Source organism: Xenopus laevis, chromosome 9_10L, assembly GCF_017654675.1.
Source record: "Xenopus laevis strain J_2021 chromosome 9_10L, Xenopus_laevis_v10.1, whole genome shotgun sequence".
Taxonomy (NCBI): domain Eukaryota; kingdom Metazoa; phylum Chordata; class Amphibia; order Anura; family Pipidae; genus Xenopus; species Xenopus laevis.
In genome coordinates, this window is record NC_054387.1 from 87,371,788 (window position 1) to 87,389,438 (window position 17,651).

General features: G+C 36.5%; 1 protein-coding gene across 2 annotated transcripts in view; it reads left to right on the forward strand.

Annotated features, from left to right (window-relative positions):
• Nucleotides 1-17,651, forward strand: part of LOC108701859 (vacuolar protein sorting-associated protein 8 homolog) — an 80,599-nt gene that overhangs the window by 31,671 nt on the left and 31,277 nt on the right. For both annotated transcript variants that reach the window (XM_041577280.1, XM_041577281.1), the window contains 8 exons: nucleotides 957-1,003; nucleotides 3,546-3,768; nucleotides 5,024-5,113; nucleotides 6,130-6,181; nucleotides 9,720-9,762; nucleotides 10,089-10,161; nucleotides 14,640-14,759; nucleotides 17,202-17,273. In XM_041577280.1, coding sequence (XP_041433214.1) covers nucleotides 957-1,003; nucleotides 3,546-3,768; nucleotides 5,024-5,113; nucleotides 6,130-6,181; nucleotides 9,720-9,762; nucleotides 10,089-10,161; nucleotides 14,640-14,759; nucleotides 17,202-17,273 — 720 coding nt within the window. The remainder of the gene's footprint in view (nucleotides 1-956; nucleotides 1,004-3,545; nucleotides 3,769-5,023; nucleotides 5,114-6,129; nucleotides 6,182-9,719; nucleotides 9,763-10,088; nucleotides 10,162-14,639; nucleotides 14,760-17,201; nucleotides 17,274-17,651) is intronic.

Sequence of the window (17,651 nt, forward strand, 5' to 3'; positions counted from 1 at the left end):
ATGGTGTCTGTTGAAAAAATACTCTCCCATCCACACTCCTGCTTTTGTTTTGATTAGCCTTGCTGGGACACACACATGTGCATATTGAGCAAGTGTCCCAGAGCCCAGGACACTTTCTCAATATGCTCGTGTGTAGCAACCAATCAGCAGCTAGCATTTAGTAAATATCTGATTTCTGCTGTGATTTATTACACTCTGAGCCGATCCTTTGATTTTTAATTGTCCCAGAAATGATTCATTGAATGCAAGGGCTGTGGCTGGTCACTAACAGACATCATGGCTTTTTCTAGAACAGTTTCACGGTGACACAAAGTATGATCAATAATGAATTTCGAAAACAAACAAGCAGAAACAAAATCTATAAAGCCTTTCTTTGAGAGTACAGTAATGGTGCTCCTTTGTCAGAGAGATGCAGTGGTCTAAAGTAATAGTTTGGTCAACCTAACCAAGCTTTCAACCATTTTCTGTGACAGTTTGGTTATTAGAATTAACAGTTTTTCACTATTGTATGGATACTATTAATTTGTTGCTCTGATAAGAAACAATACTGCAGCTTCCATTCCTCAGAATAGAAAGTAAACTAAACTGATTACAGTAATTTGATGCCAGCTTCCACTCAGAATAAGCTATACTATGTGAATATTTTACAGAAAAGTAAATGAAAATAAACACTTATTGTGCTAAAATTTTAAGTATTAGGAGTAATATATATATTTTGATCTCTAGCAACTCGATAAGAAGCATATTCTAAAATGAGACCTATTATTGCTACATCATTTGTCTCTTTTCCACCTGAACACCTAAGTAATACCAAATACTTATGCAGAACAGAATCACAATTCAGTTGTCATAATTTATGTTAGATAAGGTATATTTAGTCTGTTTCAGGTATTCAGTAGTATATACTATTCATAATGGTTGGTTTTCTAACAAGTGTCTGTCTTGGTTTCCATCAGGATACTGTGCCAGTAATGGTGGATTACTGCCTCCTATTACAGCGCACGTAAGTAACTGTCAGTGTTTTTTTCTTGTAATATGCAAGTTGCTTAAGGTAACCCACATGCTAGCCAATATGTTTACATACATATTTGACACCAAATTTCCCATGAATGAACAAATAGGTGGATCATAATGTATTTAGTTTGTGTGACCTTAGTATTATCAGCTCTCTTTCCATGATTCCTTCTTGTTGTCTTGTATTATGTGATGTGCCTATTGTGCATTATTGTATGCCTTCTGCTTGTCATAGTTTTTCGGATATCTTCATTTTCCCAGCACAACTAAATTTTTCCTTGCTGCTTGTAGCCATATGGTTCAGCCTACATACAGTAATGAGGCCCTCAGGTTCTTTACGCAGATTGCTGGATTTAGGATTGTGTTCCAGAAAACTGAATTTCAATAATTTATGTCTAAGCTAAATTAAATATTTATCTATGGTTTAATTCTTAACCATCAGGTCTTCGTTATAAAAATAAGAATGTCAGATGAATTGGGTTATCCAGTCTCACTGCCTGTACACAAGCAATATTTAATGGTCAAAGAATTGGGTAAATCTCTGTAATCCAGTAGTCATGACTCCAAAAATTTCCCAGCAAGCCTCTACCTTTTTTGACTTGTAAACAGGTATAATATCTCTTATCCGAAGCTTCGAATTACATGACTATAATCTCCTATAGAGTCATCTTGAAACAAATATACTCTAATTTTTTTAAAATGCTTTCCTTTTTCAGTTGTACACTCTTTAGTGCTCACTTACAGAGCACTTACACCCCTGGTTGCTGGTCCCTGCACTGATCTTCTGATCAAACATCTGGCCTTCGGTGCAGAGAGCATTGTCATTAAGTGCAGTTCAGCCCATATACAGGGTGTGCCTCCAGGCCCTTCATAACTTGTGCGTATAAATGACGTGCAAGTTAGGGGTGGATAGGAGACGCCCGCCCTGGACTAAAATTTAAAAAGCTCTTTATCCACGGGTCATGTGAGCTGGGAATATATCCTGTTTAGCTCCCGACACAGGCTCATGCATAGTGCAGACAGGCTTATGGCCTTGACATGAACTCTAGAATGTGCATATTGCTGAATCCACAGAGACAAAGGGAAATGTCAAGTGAGGCAACATGATAGCGATGTCACAGTTGCCAGTCTGCCAGTCGCTGTAGGTTTATTATAAAACATAGAGGGGGCTGACTTAGATAGGAGCAGTGGGAAGCATGAGTTATAGACATTCTATTTTCTACATTTATTTATGTAAATGAAGAGGTATATACATTGCCTTGCACAAGTGTTCTGATCCTTGACGAGTTAAGTATCACACACTGAAATAAATATTTTTTATTTAAAAGCATTTAAACTCAAAATTCGTTTTTTCATGTAATGTTTATATCAGAAAAAAACTGAAATATGCTGTTTATTATGCCCATCTTTCACAGCAGTGAAACAACTCATAGCCTTTTGGGGTGCAAAGTTGACAAAGTTGAGAATATTTTGACTTTGCTGCAGGTTGTTCTTGTTAGTTAGACTTACTTGGTTTTCAAACAGTGCTATATATTTTCAGTTTGATTAAAACCAGGGCTATGTTTGGACAATGTTGGCCTTGTGTTTGGGATCAATAACCTATTGAAAGAGCTTCGAGTGAAACAGGTAATTTATGTTTACCTGTGTGGTTTCTCAAGGTGCTGAGTGGCAAATAATATATTCTAGTATTGTTACTATTGTTTTACAGAATAGGCAGGTACAAATACAAGATATATATATTTTGTAGCTGTGAGTGCTTTCTTATAATATATATATATATATATATATATATATATATATATATATATATATATATATATATATATATATATATATATATATATATATATATATATATATATATATATAGTCAACTACAAGAGGTCCTCTGCACTCAACCCATTATCAATATATTTAAGACAGAGACATTTTGTGCATACTGCTACTAAAAAATGCCTTACCCTTTAAACAACACAGGGATTGTTTGTCCATATATTGCAATATATTTTTAAGCTGGCCAACTACGTCAAAGTCATCCCATATCTGGCCAGTCCTACGCTTAATTTTCATCTGATTCATTAAGAATTCAATTGCTTAATTATACATTTTACAAAGGGACTAAGTTTTACCTTGCACCCCCGCCTAATGGTTTTTAAAAAATAGTGGTGAGCACAACTTTCCCTTGTTTTTATATATATATATATATATATATATATATATATATATATATATATATATATATATATATATATATATATATATATATATATATATATATATATATATATATATATATATACATATATACAGGGCAGGGACCTGTGAACTTAATCTTTGTGTATTAATGCTTATTTATTAAGATTGCATATTTATTATAATACTTGTCCTCCCTGGTTGTGCTTTTGTATATTGTATAATTGTACACTGTTCCATATCCTTGCTGCACTTTATAAATAAAGTTATACATGCATACATAATCCATCAAAGTTATACTAGGCTCATCAATTAATAGGTGCTCTTTTCCCTTTTAGGGATATCCTATTTAGCCAGATGTATGACAAGTTAAGTGAGAATTGTGTGGCCAAAGGTGTGTTCTTGGAGTGCTTAGAACCATATCTGTTACGGGACCAGTTGCCAGGTCTTACTGCACATGTCATGAAGGATCTGCTCCTCCATTTCCAGGACCGAGGGCAGATGGAAAGTGTTGAGGCTTGTATTGTGCACATGGATATCACCAGTCTGGACATACAGAATGTAAGTTCAGATTTACTTCCTTTAGATTCAAGAATTCCATTTAATAAACGACTTAACGACTTGATTTCTTCTTTCCTTCATGAACTTTCAGGTTTTCATTTGTAAAGTGGGAATTCCAGAGATATTTCTGGAAATATTTAGAAACCACCATTGCAATCTACTTCAAAGGTTCCCAGAGTGGCACCCTTGGAGGGGTTCTTGTGCAATGAGGTCTTAGCCTGAATGACACTTAGAAGGAGATATGGGAAGAAAGTTAGCTCTCCTAGAAACACTCAATAGCCTAGCTTAGAGGTCTATGAGGATGAGATTTGGGACGAAAAGTAAGTTGCTGGGTTCAATATTTTTGGTATTGTAGTTAAATGAATAGATATTTTCTCACGCGAGTAACCTTGTTATGAGCCTTGTTGGTGGGCCCTGACAAAAGGTTGGCCCTCCAAAGGGAACTTGATCTTAAAAAAAAAAAAAAGTCTTTAAGGGAATGTCAACCCAAAAAATTATTTTTGCCAAATTAAAGAAAACATAATTCTTAGCAACTTTGCAATATACATTCATTACAAATTTTCTATGATTTTTAAGTTGTTTGTATTTGTATTGCTATTGAAAGCAATGTTTGTCTGTCCCTTTCAATCCTCTGCTGGCTCATACTGTTGATACAATGTAAGACAAGGCACCTGAATAACAGCTGTCCTTTCTGGGGAACTCAGACTTTTGCAACATTGTTTAAAAACTACCAAGAAAGAGTTCAGCAAATGCTGCTTTCAATAGCAATTGTATTTACAAATACAGTGCCTTGCAAAAGCCTTCACCCCCCTTGGCTTTTTTTGATGTTTTGTTGCCTCACAGCCTGGAATTAAAATGGATTGTTTGAGAGTTTGAACCATTTCATGCCTACAACGTTGAAGATGTTTGTTTTTTTTTATTTATTTGTTTTTTTTTATTGTGAAGCAAACAACAAATAGGACAAAATAACAGAAATCTTCAGCATGCATAACTGTTCACCCCTCCTAAAGTCAATCTGTATTTGGACGCTAGAATCAGTTTGATCAACCTTTGGGTCATCTAGCTCAATCACTGCAGTTTGCTGGTATTTTGTTGCTTCGTATCTGCAATTGTGCAGAAAATGGTTATCTCTTTGATGAGCAGCTGATATGAATGGAACTTTTGCAAATGCATATCCTGAAATATACTTTACATGAGTTTTTAAGTGTATTGAATCTAGAATGGAGCTTTTTTGCTTTTTTTTGTTGTTTCCTAGATTGTCCACATGTGCTGGGAGCACAGACTTTATGATGCAGTGATTTATGTGTACAACAAAGGGACCAATGACTTTATTAGCCCAATGGAGGTAGGAATGATATTTTAAATTCAAGGTGTGAATTTTAGTTTCTCTAGTGCTGCAGTTTCATATTGGATTCTCATTGTGAAAAACATTGTTGATGGAGAACTGGTGCCGGAACGCTGAAATATTCCACAAGCTCTACCCTCTTTGAGAAATGTTAACTGTACTAAAATAAATATTATTGATCTGTGCACTTGTTCTAAAGTACAAACCTTGACACTTGAGGTAATATTGCTCTAAATTAGGATTGTGGCCCCATTTTCCTCTTCCTAGTTTGCCATCACATATCTATTTTTTTTTCTATTATGACAATGAAATCTAAAATTCTGAGGAGCTGCTTTGTAATGCAGTATTAATTGTATAACAAATGCAAATTCTGTTATATCTATATGTCCGTCCCCATGCCACATTTCCTTTCATTCTTGGTATTATAAGACCAAATATATAATTCTGAGAAGCTGCTATGTACTGGGCCCTTAAATGTAGAAATTTACTGAAAATAGTAAAACAAAGTCAAAGTCTAAAAATAATATGCATGTACCCATTACTTGTAGGTTTCCCAAATTTCCTTTTAATTTTTCAAGATATTTGCTCATTTTATAACACAATTAACTTTTTTCATTGTGCCAATCTGAAATCTAGTATAAAGTTTATGGTCTTCTGGTATGTAATTGTAATATAAGCCATGACACCCATATAGGACCCCAGAGGGCAGCCTAGCATTCACCAGAATGTTCTAGTTTTGTTTTTAGTTCACACTGTCTGTGAGCCTACCACCTTTTAGCTCTGTGTTTTTTTTGTTTTTTTTTAACTACTCTGTTAGGGCTGGACCCCCCATCAACAAAACCGACTCTCACAGAGCCTGCATTAGGCATTATTTTAACATTGCTTGTTATCTGTTGTGTATGGGATGTTGCCTCTGAGCGTGGAAAATGTCTACAAAGGAGGCCGAAGAGAAAGAGAGTATTTATAATGATAAGAAGGTTATTCATGGTTTTTTTTTTTTTTTTTTTTTTTTACAGAAACTGTTCAATGCCATCTCTGCTCCTATCAACTCTGGGAAGTCACTGACTGGTATGGCTCACACATTCATGCTCTTTCCCCCATAACAATATCTTGTAGATGTTCCGTTGTGAAGAGCAGCAGAGTTAAAGTAACATCTCTTTGTTCAGAACTATAACTCTGAACATTAGAAACGGAACACAAAGTTCATTAATAATCTTTATGGCCCAAATGTGGTTGTATGTACTGCATTACAAGGGATGTGCAACATGGGAAATTCTGTTGTGTACTTTCAGCATTAACTAGGCACTTATAATGATACTGCACTCTTGTGCGCTGCCATAAAATAATGTTATTTCACGGCTCCAACCACAGCCTTAAGTATGTATGTATGCATGTATGTATATATTTACACACCTCTACTTGTATAGGCAGGGTAAACTCCAAGGTCGATGTACACCGGACACAAATTGTGTGGCCTGCAATTAACTTTGTGCGCACACAGATTGTTAAAACTGCCCATAAAATAAACTTTTTGCAAAAGTTATTTTTTTTGTGGTTGATGCCAAAAATAATTATGCTCAATGTTCTTAACTTTCTTCAACTGCTTGTTGCATGCCGGGAACTGTAATTTCCTGTATTAAAGGAGAAGGAAAGTGTGCTTCTTCTTCCTAACATTGGGCACCCCAAGTGATTTCACCTTTCCATCTCATTTAAAGGAAATGTAATGAATTCTCAATGCACTTCTAAGCAATTGTATTTTACATTTTTAAAGCATACAGACTACACCGCTATAATTAATAGGCCCTTAATCCTTTGTGAAAATTCTTCTGTTTCTCACTCTGTAATTATGTTTTATGTCCCTTTGTTTATAATGTGACTCCTATCTGACCATAAGCTAGAAGAAGTACCCAGTGTCAGGGCTGTATATCTGTGAAACAATTGTGGTCAGAATGAATCTGCAGGGTTTAAATCTAATAAAATTTATAGATTCTGTATCCTGTAACACTTCAATGATTTTTATTTTCATTGAGTAATTCTTTCATTTGTATCCTCTTGTATTTAGGGCACCCTCTTCCATTAATCCCCCCACCATCACCACAGTTTAACTCTTTTATGCTGGTTGCCCTCCTTCAGTTTCCTTTGATGTTTAGTGCTTTCTCAGTGAATGAAATGCTGGGGCTGCTGCACAGGGATAGGCTGGAGAGCCAAGAGCTTATCCAACCTATCAGAGCTCACACAGCCGTCACCCCTTCAAGCAGACCACTGTTTTTTTAATCACTGACACAAGTAACATTTTTCTTATGCCTCTGTAACCTTATCTTACCTCTGATATATGCACCAGCTATTGTGATGGACTGCTGCCAAGCTTTTAAAATGCCAATATGGATTTCCACCTCGTTGGCTTTCGCTTGGTTTTTCAGTAGCTTTTTTTATCCTTATTCTCTGGGGGATTTTGTGATGGTGCATTTGATGCACTTACAGTAGAAATTCGCTCTCCTTAAAGCATATTTTGGATTTTTTGCTGATACATTTGTTTGCAGCGCTATTTATATTTGCTTTCTTGTTTTTAACTGATCTATGAACTCCTTCTTGTTACTGCAGTAAATAATATATTCATAAATGTTTTTTAGTTTGTAATGGCTACTAAAAATATGTTGCTGGCAAAAAACAGAAATTAACTCCAAAGTAATGAAAGTGGTATATGAAATCCATGCAGCTATTGCAAAGTTGACGTGGCTCCATTGCTCAGATTATACTTATGGTTGTGTTGGCCTAAAAGCAAAGGATGGAGGCACACAAAGTTTGCCCCACTGTTTACTGATTTCGATAGAAGGGAGAATGCAGCTGCAGGAAATTTGACAGCCAGTTTAATCCACATTGCAGCTGCATTCTCCCTTTTTTTTTGTGTGAAATGCAATGGGGAAAAGGGTTTCTGGTGAACAGAGCCACTGCATGTGATACATGTACAAAGGGTAGGGAGAAGAGTATGCACAGGTCTATAGGCTTAGGGGCTCATCAATCAATCCAGCCCTGGAAGCATGTGGGACCAAACAGAGCCATTGCCTTGATAACGTGTAAGCGAAACATTTGCCTTGATAAAGCGTAAGCGAAACGTGCGTCGGCGAGCCTTCAAACCTTTTTTTTTTTTTATTTTTATTTTTTTAAAAAGCTTATTATTGAAATCTTACCTTTTTTAAACTTTAATTGAATCTCGGATCTAGAGAAATTTAATGGAATTGTAGTGCTACTAGCGCAGCATTCATTCCTTTATTCTCTTTTATCTCCAAGGCACTGAGGATTTGTTGGTTTTATAGCAAAGTTAGCTCTCCTTACAAGACCGTTAAACGTAGTAACGAGACCACAGTCCTCCGTGTTCTGCCTTTCTCCTACGTGTGGTGTCCCAGGGCTTAGAACAACGCAACTTTTATTCATGAATTGCTGACGCTTTATTTTTAATTGTTCAATACCATGAACTTTAAAATTATAACTACAGCACTAGCACCTTATTTAATTCATATAAGAACTATGCACTTGTAGATTATTCATTAATTGTGTGTAGATAAATTTTATTGCGGGTCACATCACCTGATTTATAGCACTTGAGCACTTTAATCTTTTTAATTATCTATATATAACACAATCGATTGAAATACCATTAATTGTATGTTGGTGCTAAATTGATTGAGAATTAAGCATATGATTATAATAGCACTAAGCACTTATATAATTAGATCTCAATTAATTTTAGTAAGGTAGTGTGGGGTTTTACTGCTTCTTGTTTTTAGTATCCCTATTCTGGTTTATATACCTCTACACAGCCTGAAATTGGGTAATATAAGTGAGTGAACATTAATTACAAGTGAACTATATTTTTGTTAGTGAACAAAGCTATACATCACTAGTGTTTTTTCCTTGCACTCTGGCTCTGTTTGGCCCACCAATAGATATCTGTGTGTCTCCTCTCCTTTTATGTGCTGCAGTGGTCTTCAAATTGGAGATGCATTTGTGTGTAGTGAGTGCCAGTGGTTTAAGGTAAAAGGTACAGGGTATAATAGAAAGCATTTGCCCACCACAAGCCATGATTAGTGTACAAAAAAGATATTCTAGAAGTACCTATCCATTAAAATAGGATTTTTTCATTTAGATGGCTAGTTCTTAGCAAACCCAGCAATAAGTATTCAGCAAGGATAGTCTGTGGCCATCCAGTTTTAATTGAATTATTGCTCCTGGAAATTACCAGCTGGCTTTGGTGTTGGCATAAATTATTTATAGCTTCTGACCAGCTGGTGGATAGTGGGCTGAACATATGGTATTATTGTATTTATATATAAGCTGTTTCTTTTTACCCCCATGAAAAAATGTATAATGTCTGTAGTTGTAAATTCCCCAAGTTGGGTGAAGCAAGATCCCCAAGATATGCGAAGCAAGAGTAAGTTTAATTTTGGCTGCTTTTCTATGGCATGGAAAATCACCTTGTATGGTTTTATCCTTGGTACAGAAGGAACAATATAAAAATGCATATGAGAAATATTAACTAAAGGATATTGTATTTCTTGCTCACAGCTACCTTTTATCTTGTGTTCTAAAACAGTGTTTTCTATCCTAGATGAGCAAGTCGTGATGGGGAACAAGCTGCTGGTTTACATCAGGTGAGTGTATAGTTTCTGGATGGTTTTCTGCCTTGTGTCCTGTATAGCAATCTAGCAAAATAATAGCCACGTTATATTAAAATAATAATGATCTTGATTATGACATACAACCTGTACAGAATAGGTACAGTAAGTATATAATCGAGGACTTCATGCTCTCACAGGACCTGGTATAGGGCTTGTTTCCACTTTGCATGAGCAGTGTGCCCACACTCTGAGTTTGTAAAGTCACTAGAGGAAAGCTACACATGTTACCAAGTTTGATGAGTAACTTGTCTGGTTGCTCACAGACCCAAGTTATTCTCTTTCTTTCTGTTTGACAACAGTTCTAGTTTGGCAGGACGAGCATATCCTTTGGGGGACATTCCAGAAGACCTTGTGCCTTTGGTGAAAAATCAGGTCAGTGGCCAGATTTTGCTAGCGTTACATTTCTTTTTAGATCATTTGCAGAATTTGTTTATATCAGCTCTTGCTCATAATGGAGCAAAATAATAAGGGTTTTACTAACTGGTGTTCACCTTGGTTGCAGAAACAGTGTTTCTCCTTAATTGCTTGCTTTGTTGCATTTCACGGCATGTAGGACTCTTTACAAAAACTTTACAAGAACTAGCTGAGGTATTTTTGTTATAGTAAAACGCATCTGCATTTGTTATAGTAAAACGCATCACCACCTACGTACTTTTCTGTTGGGGAAACTTGCTCATTGCATTATACAACCTATTTCTGTTTGTCATCTGATGCTCCTAGAATTAATTAATAGTAGAATTAATGATGAGGGCTCCCATTAATACAGCACCACTGACCATTTTACATTGTTTTGCATGTTGTCTTTATGTCCAATGGTGTCTCTTGCTATAATACTTACTTATACTATACTATATACGTTTAAAGGGATTGTTCACCTTTAAATTAAGTTTTAGTATGATGTAGAGTGTGATAGTCTAAGATATTGATATTCTAAAACAAATAATTTTCATTGTTTATTATTTGTGGTTTTTGCATTATTTATCATTTTATTCAGCAGCTCTCCAATTTGCAGTTTCGTCAATCTGGTTGCTATGGTCAAAATTACCCTAGCAACCATGCATTGATTTGGATAAGAGACTAGAATATGAATAGGAGAGAGTCTGAATAGAAAGATGATTAATGAAAAGTAAAAATAACAATAAGGGGCACATTTACTTAGGGTCGAATATCGAGGGTTAATTAACCCTCAATATTCGACCATCGAAATAAAATCCTTCGACTTCGAATATCGAAGTTGAAGGATTTACCGCATTTCCTACGATCGAACGGTCGAAAGAAAAATCGATTAAATCCTCAGAATCTAACGATTCGAAGGATTTTAATCCATCGATCGAACGATTTTCCTTCGATCAGAAAATTGTTAGGAAGCCCATGGGGACCTTCCTCATAGACTAACATTGATGTTCGGTAGGTTTTAGGTGGCGAAGTACTTAGTCGAAGTACTGTCTCTTTAAAAAAAACTTCGACCATTGAATAGTTGAACGATTTTTAGTTCGCACCGTTCGATTCGAAGTCGTAGTCGAAGGTCGAAGTAGCCAATTAGATGGTGCAAGTAGCCAAAAAAAAACATTCGAAATTCTAAGTATTTTTTCTTCTATTCCTTCACTCGAGCTAAGTAAATGTGCCCCTTAATGTGTAGCCTTACAGAATATTTGTTTTTCAGATGGGGTCAGCGACCCCCATTAAGTTGGAAAGTGTCAGAAGAAGAAGGCACATAATTCAAAAGTTATAAAAAAAGAAAAAGGGAAGGCCAATTGAAAAGTTGACTTATTATAAGTTAACTTAAAGGTGAAAAATGTACACTTTATGTACCGTATGCTTTAGAACCTTTAATTTAGAATGCTTGCTAGGATGAGGATTGCTGACATTTCTTATCTGAATCTGCCATGCAGAGCGTACTTATAAACTGCACGATAAGGTGTGCATACTGCACTGTTAGCAGAACAGGTGGGAACAATGCAAGTTAATTGTGTAATCTTTTCCTGGCTCATTTTATGCTTGTGCTTTCATTATAATTATATAAACACCCCAATTACAAATAGGCACAAAACTTCATGATAACCAGTTACATCGCTATTGAGACCTAAGCCCTGGCATAATGAGGTATCAACATATTTTACAGATTCCTAGCCCAAAGATTTGTTTTCTTTTAGAGAATTGTCACTCAATGACAGGTGGTGGGTGCAGAGAAAGTATGTTATCTTGGGGCCTAGATATTAATGATATATTCACATATAATTAAACCCTTTGGGTATTATTCATTCTTTTTCTGAGATAACTGTGTATTCATCAAGTCTGACTCAAAAGCATTAACGTTCTACAAACACCGGTATTTTTTGATAACTCTTCCCCTTAGTGTTTTGACACATATAGTAAATGTTTATCTAGCTGATCCAAAGAGACTCGTTTAAATGCTCTTGAAATTTTCCAATGCTCCAAGAATTAGTTTGATGAATGAAGTGTTGTTTAGGTATTTTTTTTTGCCCTCACAGGTAGACAATACCAAGCAATCCAAGCACCTAATGCAAAAAGCTAGGGTGTATATATATATATAAATCTAATCACACTCTTCCTTCACCACTTTTCTGCAATGCCCTGGTTCCCTGAATGTCTGACTTGGCTTGTGCAGTGGAAATTGCAGTTTGGGGATAAACAAAGTCTCCATCAGGTCAAAATGCCAAGTACTGAACGTCTTTGGAAAATACAGACTGCTGGGAAGTTCAAATAAGGGTACCTTGTTTGGAGATCTGGTATGCACACTTTAAAATCAGGATGTGTGTTTTCATTACACATCTCACCCAGTTATTAAGGGACATTGTGATTTGTGTATGGATAACAGTAGCTGCTACTCTGATCCCCATTTATTGTATAGCTGAGGTACTGTTACCATTTTGAGCTGCTGATCTTGGACGAAGTGTGAATTAAGCAGGTGCTTGCAGAAAGTATTGGCTGCCTATTCTTTGATTCACTGATGGATTCATGATGAATCCTAACTCGAATTCAGGTGATGTGTGCACTTTAGTGATTTGTGTATGGAGTGCAGTGGTGCCAGAGCAAGGAATATTCAAGTGCGTCACAAACAATTGGAAAGCTAGTGCACCAGTTTGACCTCCAGTTAGGGGCAACAAGGGCACATAAGAAAGCTGGTAAGAACCTCTAGGTTGGAAGTGGGCTATGCTTCTTTCACTGTGGGAGGGTAACTGGTTGTTACATGGATCGCTACAGGTATGGGGCATGTGAAACTACCCCAATATTTTAATGGTGTGTTTTTATGTTATAGTGTATATACAAAATAGCCAATATTGCCATGTATGTAATACAAAACTCAACAGGCAGACGGCACATCTGGGATAGGGTTTATTGGAGTTACTGCTGTAGAAACCTAACGCGTTTCAGGAGTAATGCCTTAGTCATAGGTTAACCTATGACTAAGGGATTACTCCCGAAACGCGTTAGGTTTCTACAGCAGTGACTCCAATAAACCCTATCCCAGATGTGCCTGTTGAGCTTTGTAGCGTTCACAGTGGGGACACTGTTGACTGAGCACCTGGATTGAGGGAAGAGCGGTGAGCTGTAGCGGTATCTTTTTGTTCTTTATCTACATGTATGTAATACCTCTATATTTGTATATTGGAATAACCTATGAAAGCATACATGGTATTAGGGCTCTGGAGTGGTGTCACTGCATGGATGTGTGGGGTGTTTGTTTGATTCCTGATGATGGCTTGACATTGAGCCTTAAAAAAGTCCTGTGAATTATTTTATTTTACTAATTATTTAACTAATTCCTAAATCAAACGCAATGGAGAATTTGGATTCCTTTTGTTGTTCGGATATGCATCCAAGCTGCTAATGTGCATAAAGTCTTAGGTCTCACACACCCATGTGAATTTATCAGCATTCATTCAATTAGTTGTGCAGGACACCAACAACCGCAGAAGTGTTCTATGGCTAACAACCATTGCAAATCCTATGGATAAAATGTAGGCTTTGGTGGAAGGAACATTTACAAGCATTTAGGAAAGCTGAATCAGCTTTATATAGAATGGATATCAGATGCAAATGGCTTCTGTAGTCTACACTTCCCTTTTGTCAGAAATGATTTATAAGTACATTTTCATTTCAACTAGACAATACTCTTAGGAGCTATAATTTTCCTTTCAACTGAACCTTCCAGACAGATTTTCTTCCAGCAACAAAAAACAAATAAAAATGTGTTTTGTTGGTATGTTCTCTCTAGTTACATGTTTGCTGCTTTTATTATAGAATAATTTTCTGATGGAACTGAATGCACAAATTATAAGTTTTTTTGAACTTTAAATTTGCAAATATTAAGAGTTGTTTATATAAGTATTTTCCAGTTGGTTTTCTTTTCCTTGCTTTCATAAGGCCAGAACTAGATAGATGACTTTCTATAGACATTTAAAGCAAAGGCTATGGGGAAAATAGACACCCACTACACAGCAGCCACCTGTTTTTTAATGTTACTTTATGAGTATTGGGGAAAAAAGCCATGAGGGGACCACTTAGGCCATTGGTAGCATGCAGTTGAATGCACCGTGAATGTTGCAGGGAGCTTATACCCCCAACATTCACTTATTGGCGAAATTAATGCATTCCTATCTGAATTGCAAACCTAGGCTGAGGTTATCAAATTACAATCTATGATTTTTCACAAATAGTAGCCTGTGTTGCAGACTGGACTACACCGCTAATTGGCAGCAATAGACCTGATACCTGCTACACAAAAACATGATACAATATTTGCATGCATACACAAATGTTATGTTAGGAGACATTAATGATTCATTTAAAGTGTGTGCTAATTCTCTCTCTCCCTCTCTTCCTAGGTATTTGAGTTCCTGATTCGTTTGCACTCTCCAGAGGCCCCACAGGAAGAGGAGGTGTATCCATATATACGTACCCTGCTACACTTTGATACACGGGAGTTCCTCAATGTTCTAGCCTTGGTAAGAGAGAAAATATTTTACATTTCGCACATCTATTAGCAGATAAATATCATTCATGAAGACACCGATTGAGGAGTGGGTGGCCTAATTGGGTCTAAGTTTGGCAGTACGGACAAGGCCCCAATGTGCCCCACTGCTCTGTTCCCTACCCCAAACATGCTTTTCTCTGCCTGCCCCCATGACTCTTTATTAGCAGCTACAGTATATGCTGTGTATACTGTAGGTCCACATTCGTGTCCTCCTCAACTAATCTATAATGAGGGCAGGCTGAAAAATCCCATTGACAAATGACTGTATAGAGGCACAAATGTGGTCTGCATCTGATAGGGTCTGTGCAAGCTGCTTATGTCATTAATATGTTGGCCTGAAAGATATATGATTGGATCAGTTTATATGACCCATTTGGGTGGCCAGATTGGACAGGGGTTTGCTTGTAATATGTCCTAGCCATACATATATATTTTTGCGTATAGTCCGTTATAATGTTCTGTATTATTTGGAGATCTGCAGTACTGTATGGTAAGTTACACCAATGTATCTGGGTAATGCTTCTTGTCCAGTTTCATAGGAGAGTGACTCAGCTGAAACAACCTTTTAGGCAGTCTCCCATGATAAACATGATGTATCCCACCCTTCACATCTGCTGTGTTACTGCCCAATTTTTCATTTAATGTTTCATTATTGCCTTGCTATAGTGTATATGATCATTCATTTTGAGCTAATCTTTGAGGGTGTAAAAACATAACTTTATAAATTAAAGTCCCTTCAAGAAAAAATCATACCTTCTATATTTTATTTACTAAATCTTCTTCCGCAGGTAGAAAACTGCAATTCTCTGAAATTATACATTTCCAATTACATAAAATAATGACTTATGAGCCAGATAAGGTTATTTACTTGTGCTTTTTAGCTTATCCCTAACTAATGCTACCATGGAGATTTCTTACTGAATTCTGCTAGCTAATGATAGGTGCTGAGCAGATGCTGTGCAGTTATCTAGCAGTGCCTTGTGTTTTGCAAGTGAGAAACTGTGGCCCTCTATCCCCCTGATCCCCGTATGGCCTTGCTTTCATCTGCTGGGGGAATGTTTTCTTATCTGCAACACAACTCAGCTTTAGTTCAAAGAGAAGACATTTAATCCAAACGTCTTTCTCCCCCTCTGAAGTCTCTTTTTCTGAAGTACAGTCCTCTGGGGAATCAAGCAAAATTAAATGAGGTTTATTCAAGTCCCTTCAAGCTCATAATGTGGAACAAAATAGGAGATGGTAATTAAACTGTTATAAGGCATCAGCGTAGTCTGTTATACTTAAGCTAGCAACCAAGAATAAAAATATTACATCTTTATATATTTCTTATTTGCACAGAGCAGATGTGGCCAGTCTGCTGTAACAATGCTGGTCTTTACTTGATTTCCCCATTAATATGAGACAGTGATTGTTCTGAGACAACATTTGTAGTACCTGCCAAGAAGATTCAAATAGCATCAAACCACTAACAAAATCCTCTTTTTTTTTTTTTTTTTTTTTCTTTAGAAGAAATACTATATTTTTGTATCTGTGGAAAGAAAGTCAAACCATACGGCATCTATGATTTATTACATGATTACCAGCATGTAATCAATTTTTTACAGTAATTATTCTCGAAAACCATGTTTATTATACAAAGCATTAGAATCAGAGATCCATGCTCCCAAGAATTTGCAATCCAAAGGGATTCATGGCTATTTATAACATTATGAAAGTACAGTTGACTTCAATACTTTGCTTTCCTGTACTGAATATTTAGATGTGTTTGCTCCCTGTCACTGACATTGTTAGGTTGCTATGTTTGCCCTTCAGTGGCAGTGACATATGGGCCATTTTGATCATGAGTTCCTTGCCATTTGGAAATACTTGTGATTTGCCCTGGACCTGCTATTACCAATGGGATAAGTGCCAAAGCATGTGGAGAGTAGCTGTTGTTTTTCAATTAGCTTCAGTGAAAGTACCAGGTGTGAGAATGCCCTGGTGTGGGACAAAGACTGCAGACTATAGTGGAGTTTCTGGCCCAATAAGTAGAACAGTATGTTTGTTTTCTCTCATATCTTAATCTGTTTTAAACCTCTGTGGGAGCTAGGATGGCACCCTCTTCTGCATCAAGACGCGAATTAAACACAGCAACCAGGTTATTCAGAACTTTATTTCCTGGTTCTGGATCTCTCAAAATCTCTGGCCTCTGAGCATGATACTGCCAGGGTTGCCAACTTTTCTAGAAAAAAATGCCAACTTTCCTAAATTAAATATAATTTTACCATCCAGGTCAGCAAACTCTCAACCAGGTGGTGATCCTAGACACTGTACAATAGTGGGAATTGTGAGAGACAGGCAGGTGAAACATATACCTTAAGAAACTGTATATAAAGATCTTTCTTTACCTTTAAGTTAATAAAAAATTTTCTTTCAGACTTTTGAAGACTTTACAAACGATAAGCAAGCATTGGAACATCAGCAACGTATTGTGGATATCCTTCTGAAGGTACAAACAATGTAATAATGACAAAACATAGCTTTTTAATCATACATTTTATGTCCCCAAACTTTAATTTATTTGGTCTAGAGTGATTGTATCATAACAATTATTACGTATTATAGATAGGGCTTACCTTAACTTTATTTCCTATCATTAAACATTTAGGGGCCGATTCACCAAGGGTCGAATATCTAGGGTTAATTAACCCTCGATATTCAACTGGGAATTAAAATCCTTCGACTTCGAATATCGAAGTGGAAGGATTTGAGCGCAAATTGTTCGATCGAAGGAATAATCCTTCAATCGAACGATTCGAAGGATTTTAATCCAACGATCGAAGGATTATCCTTCGACCAAAAAAACTTAGGCAAGCCTATGGGGACC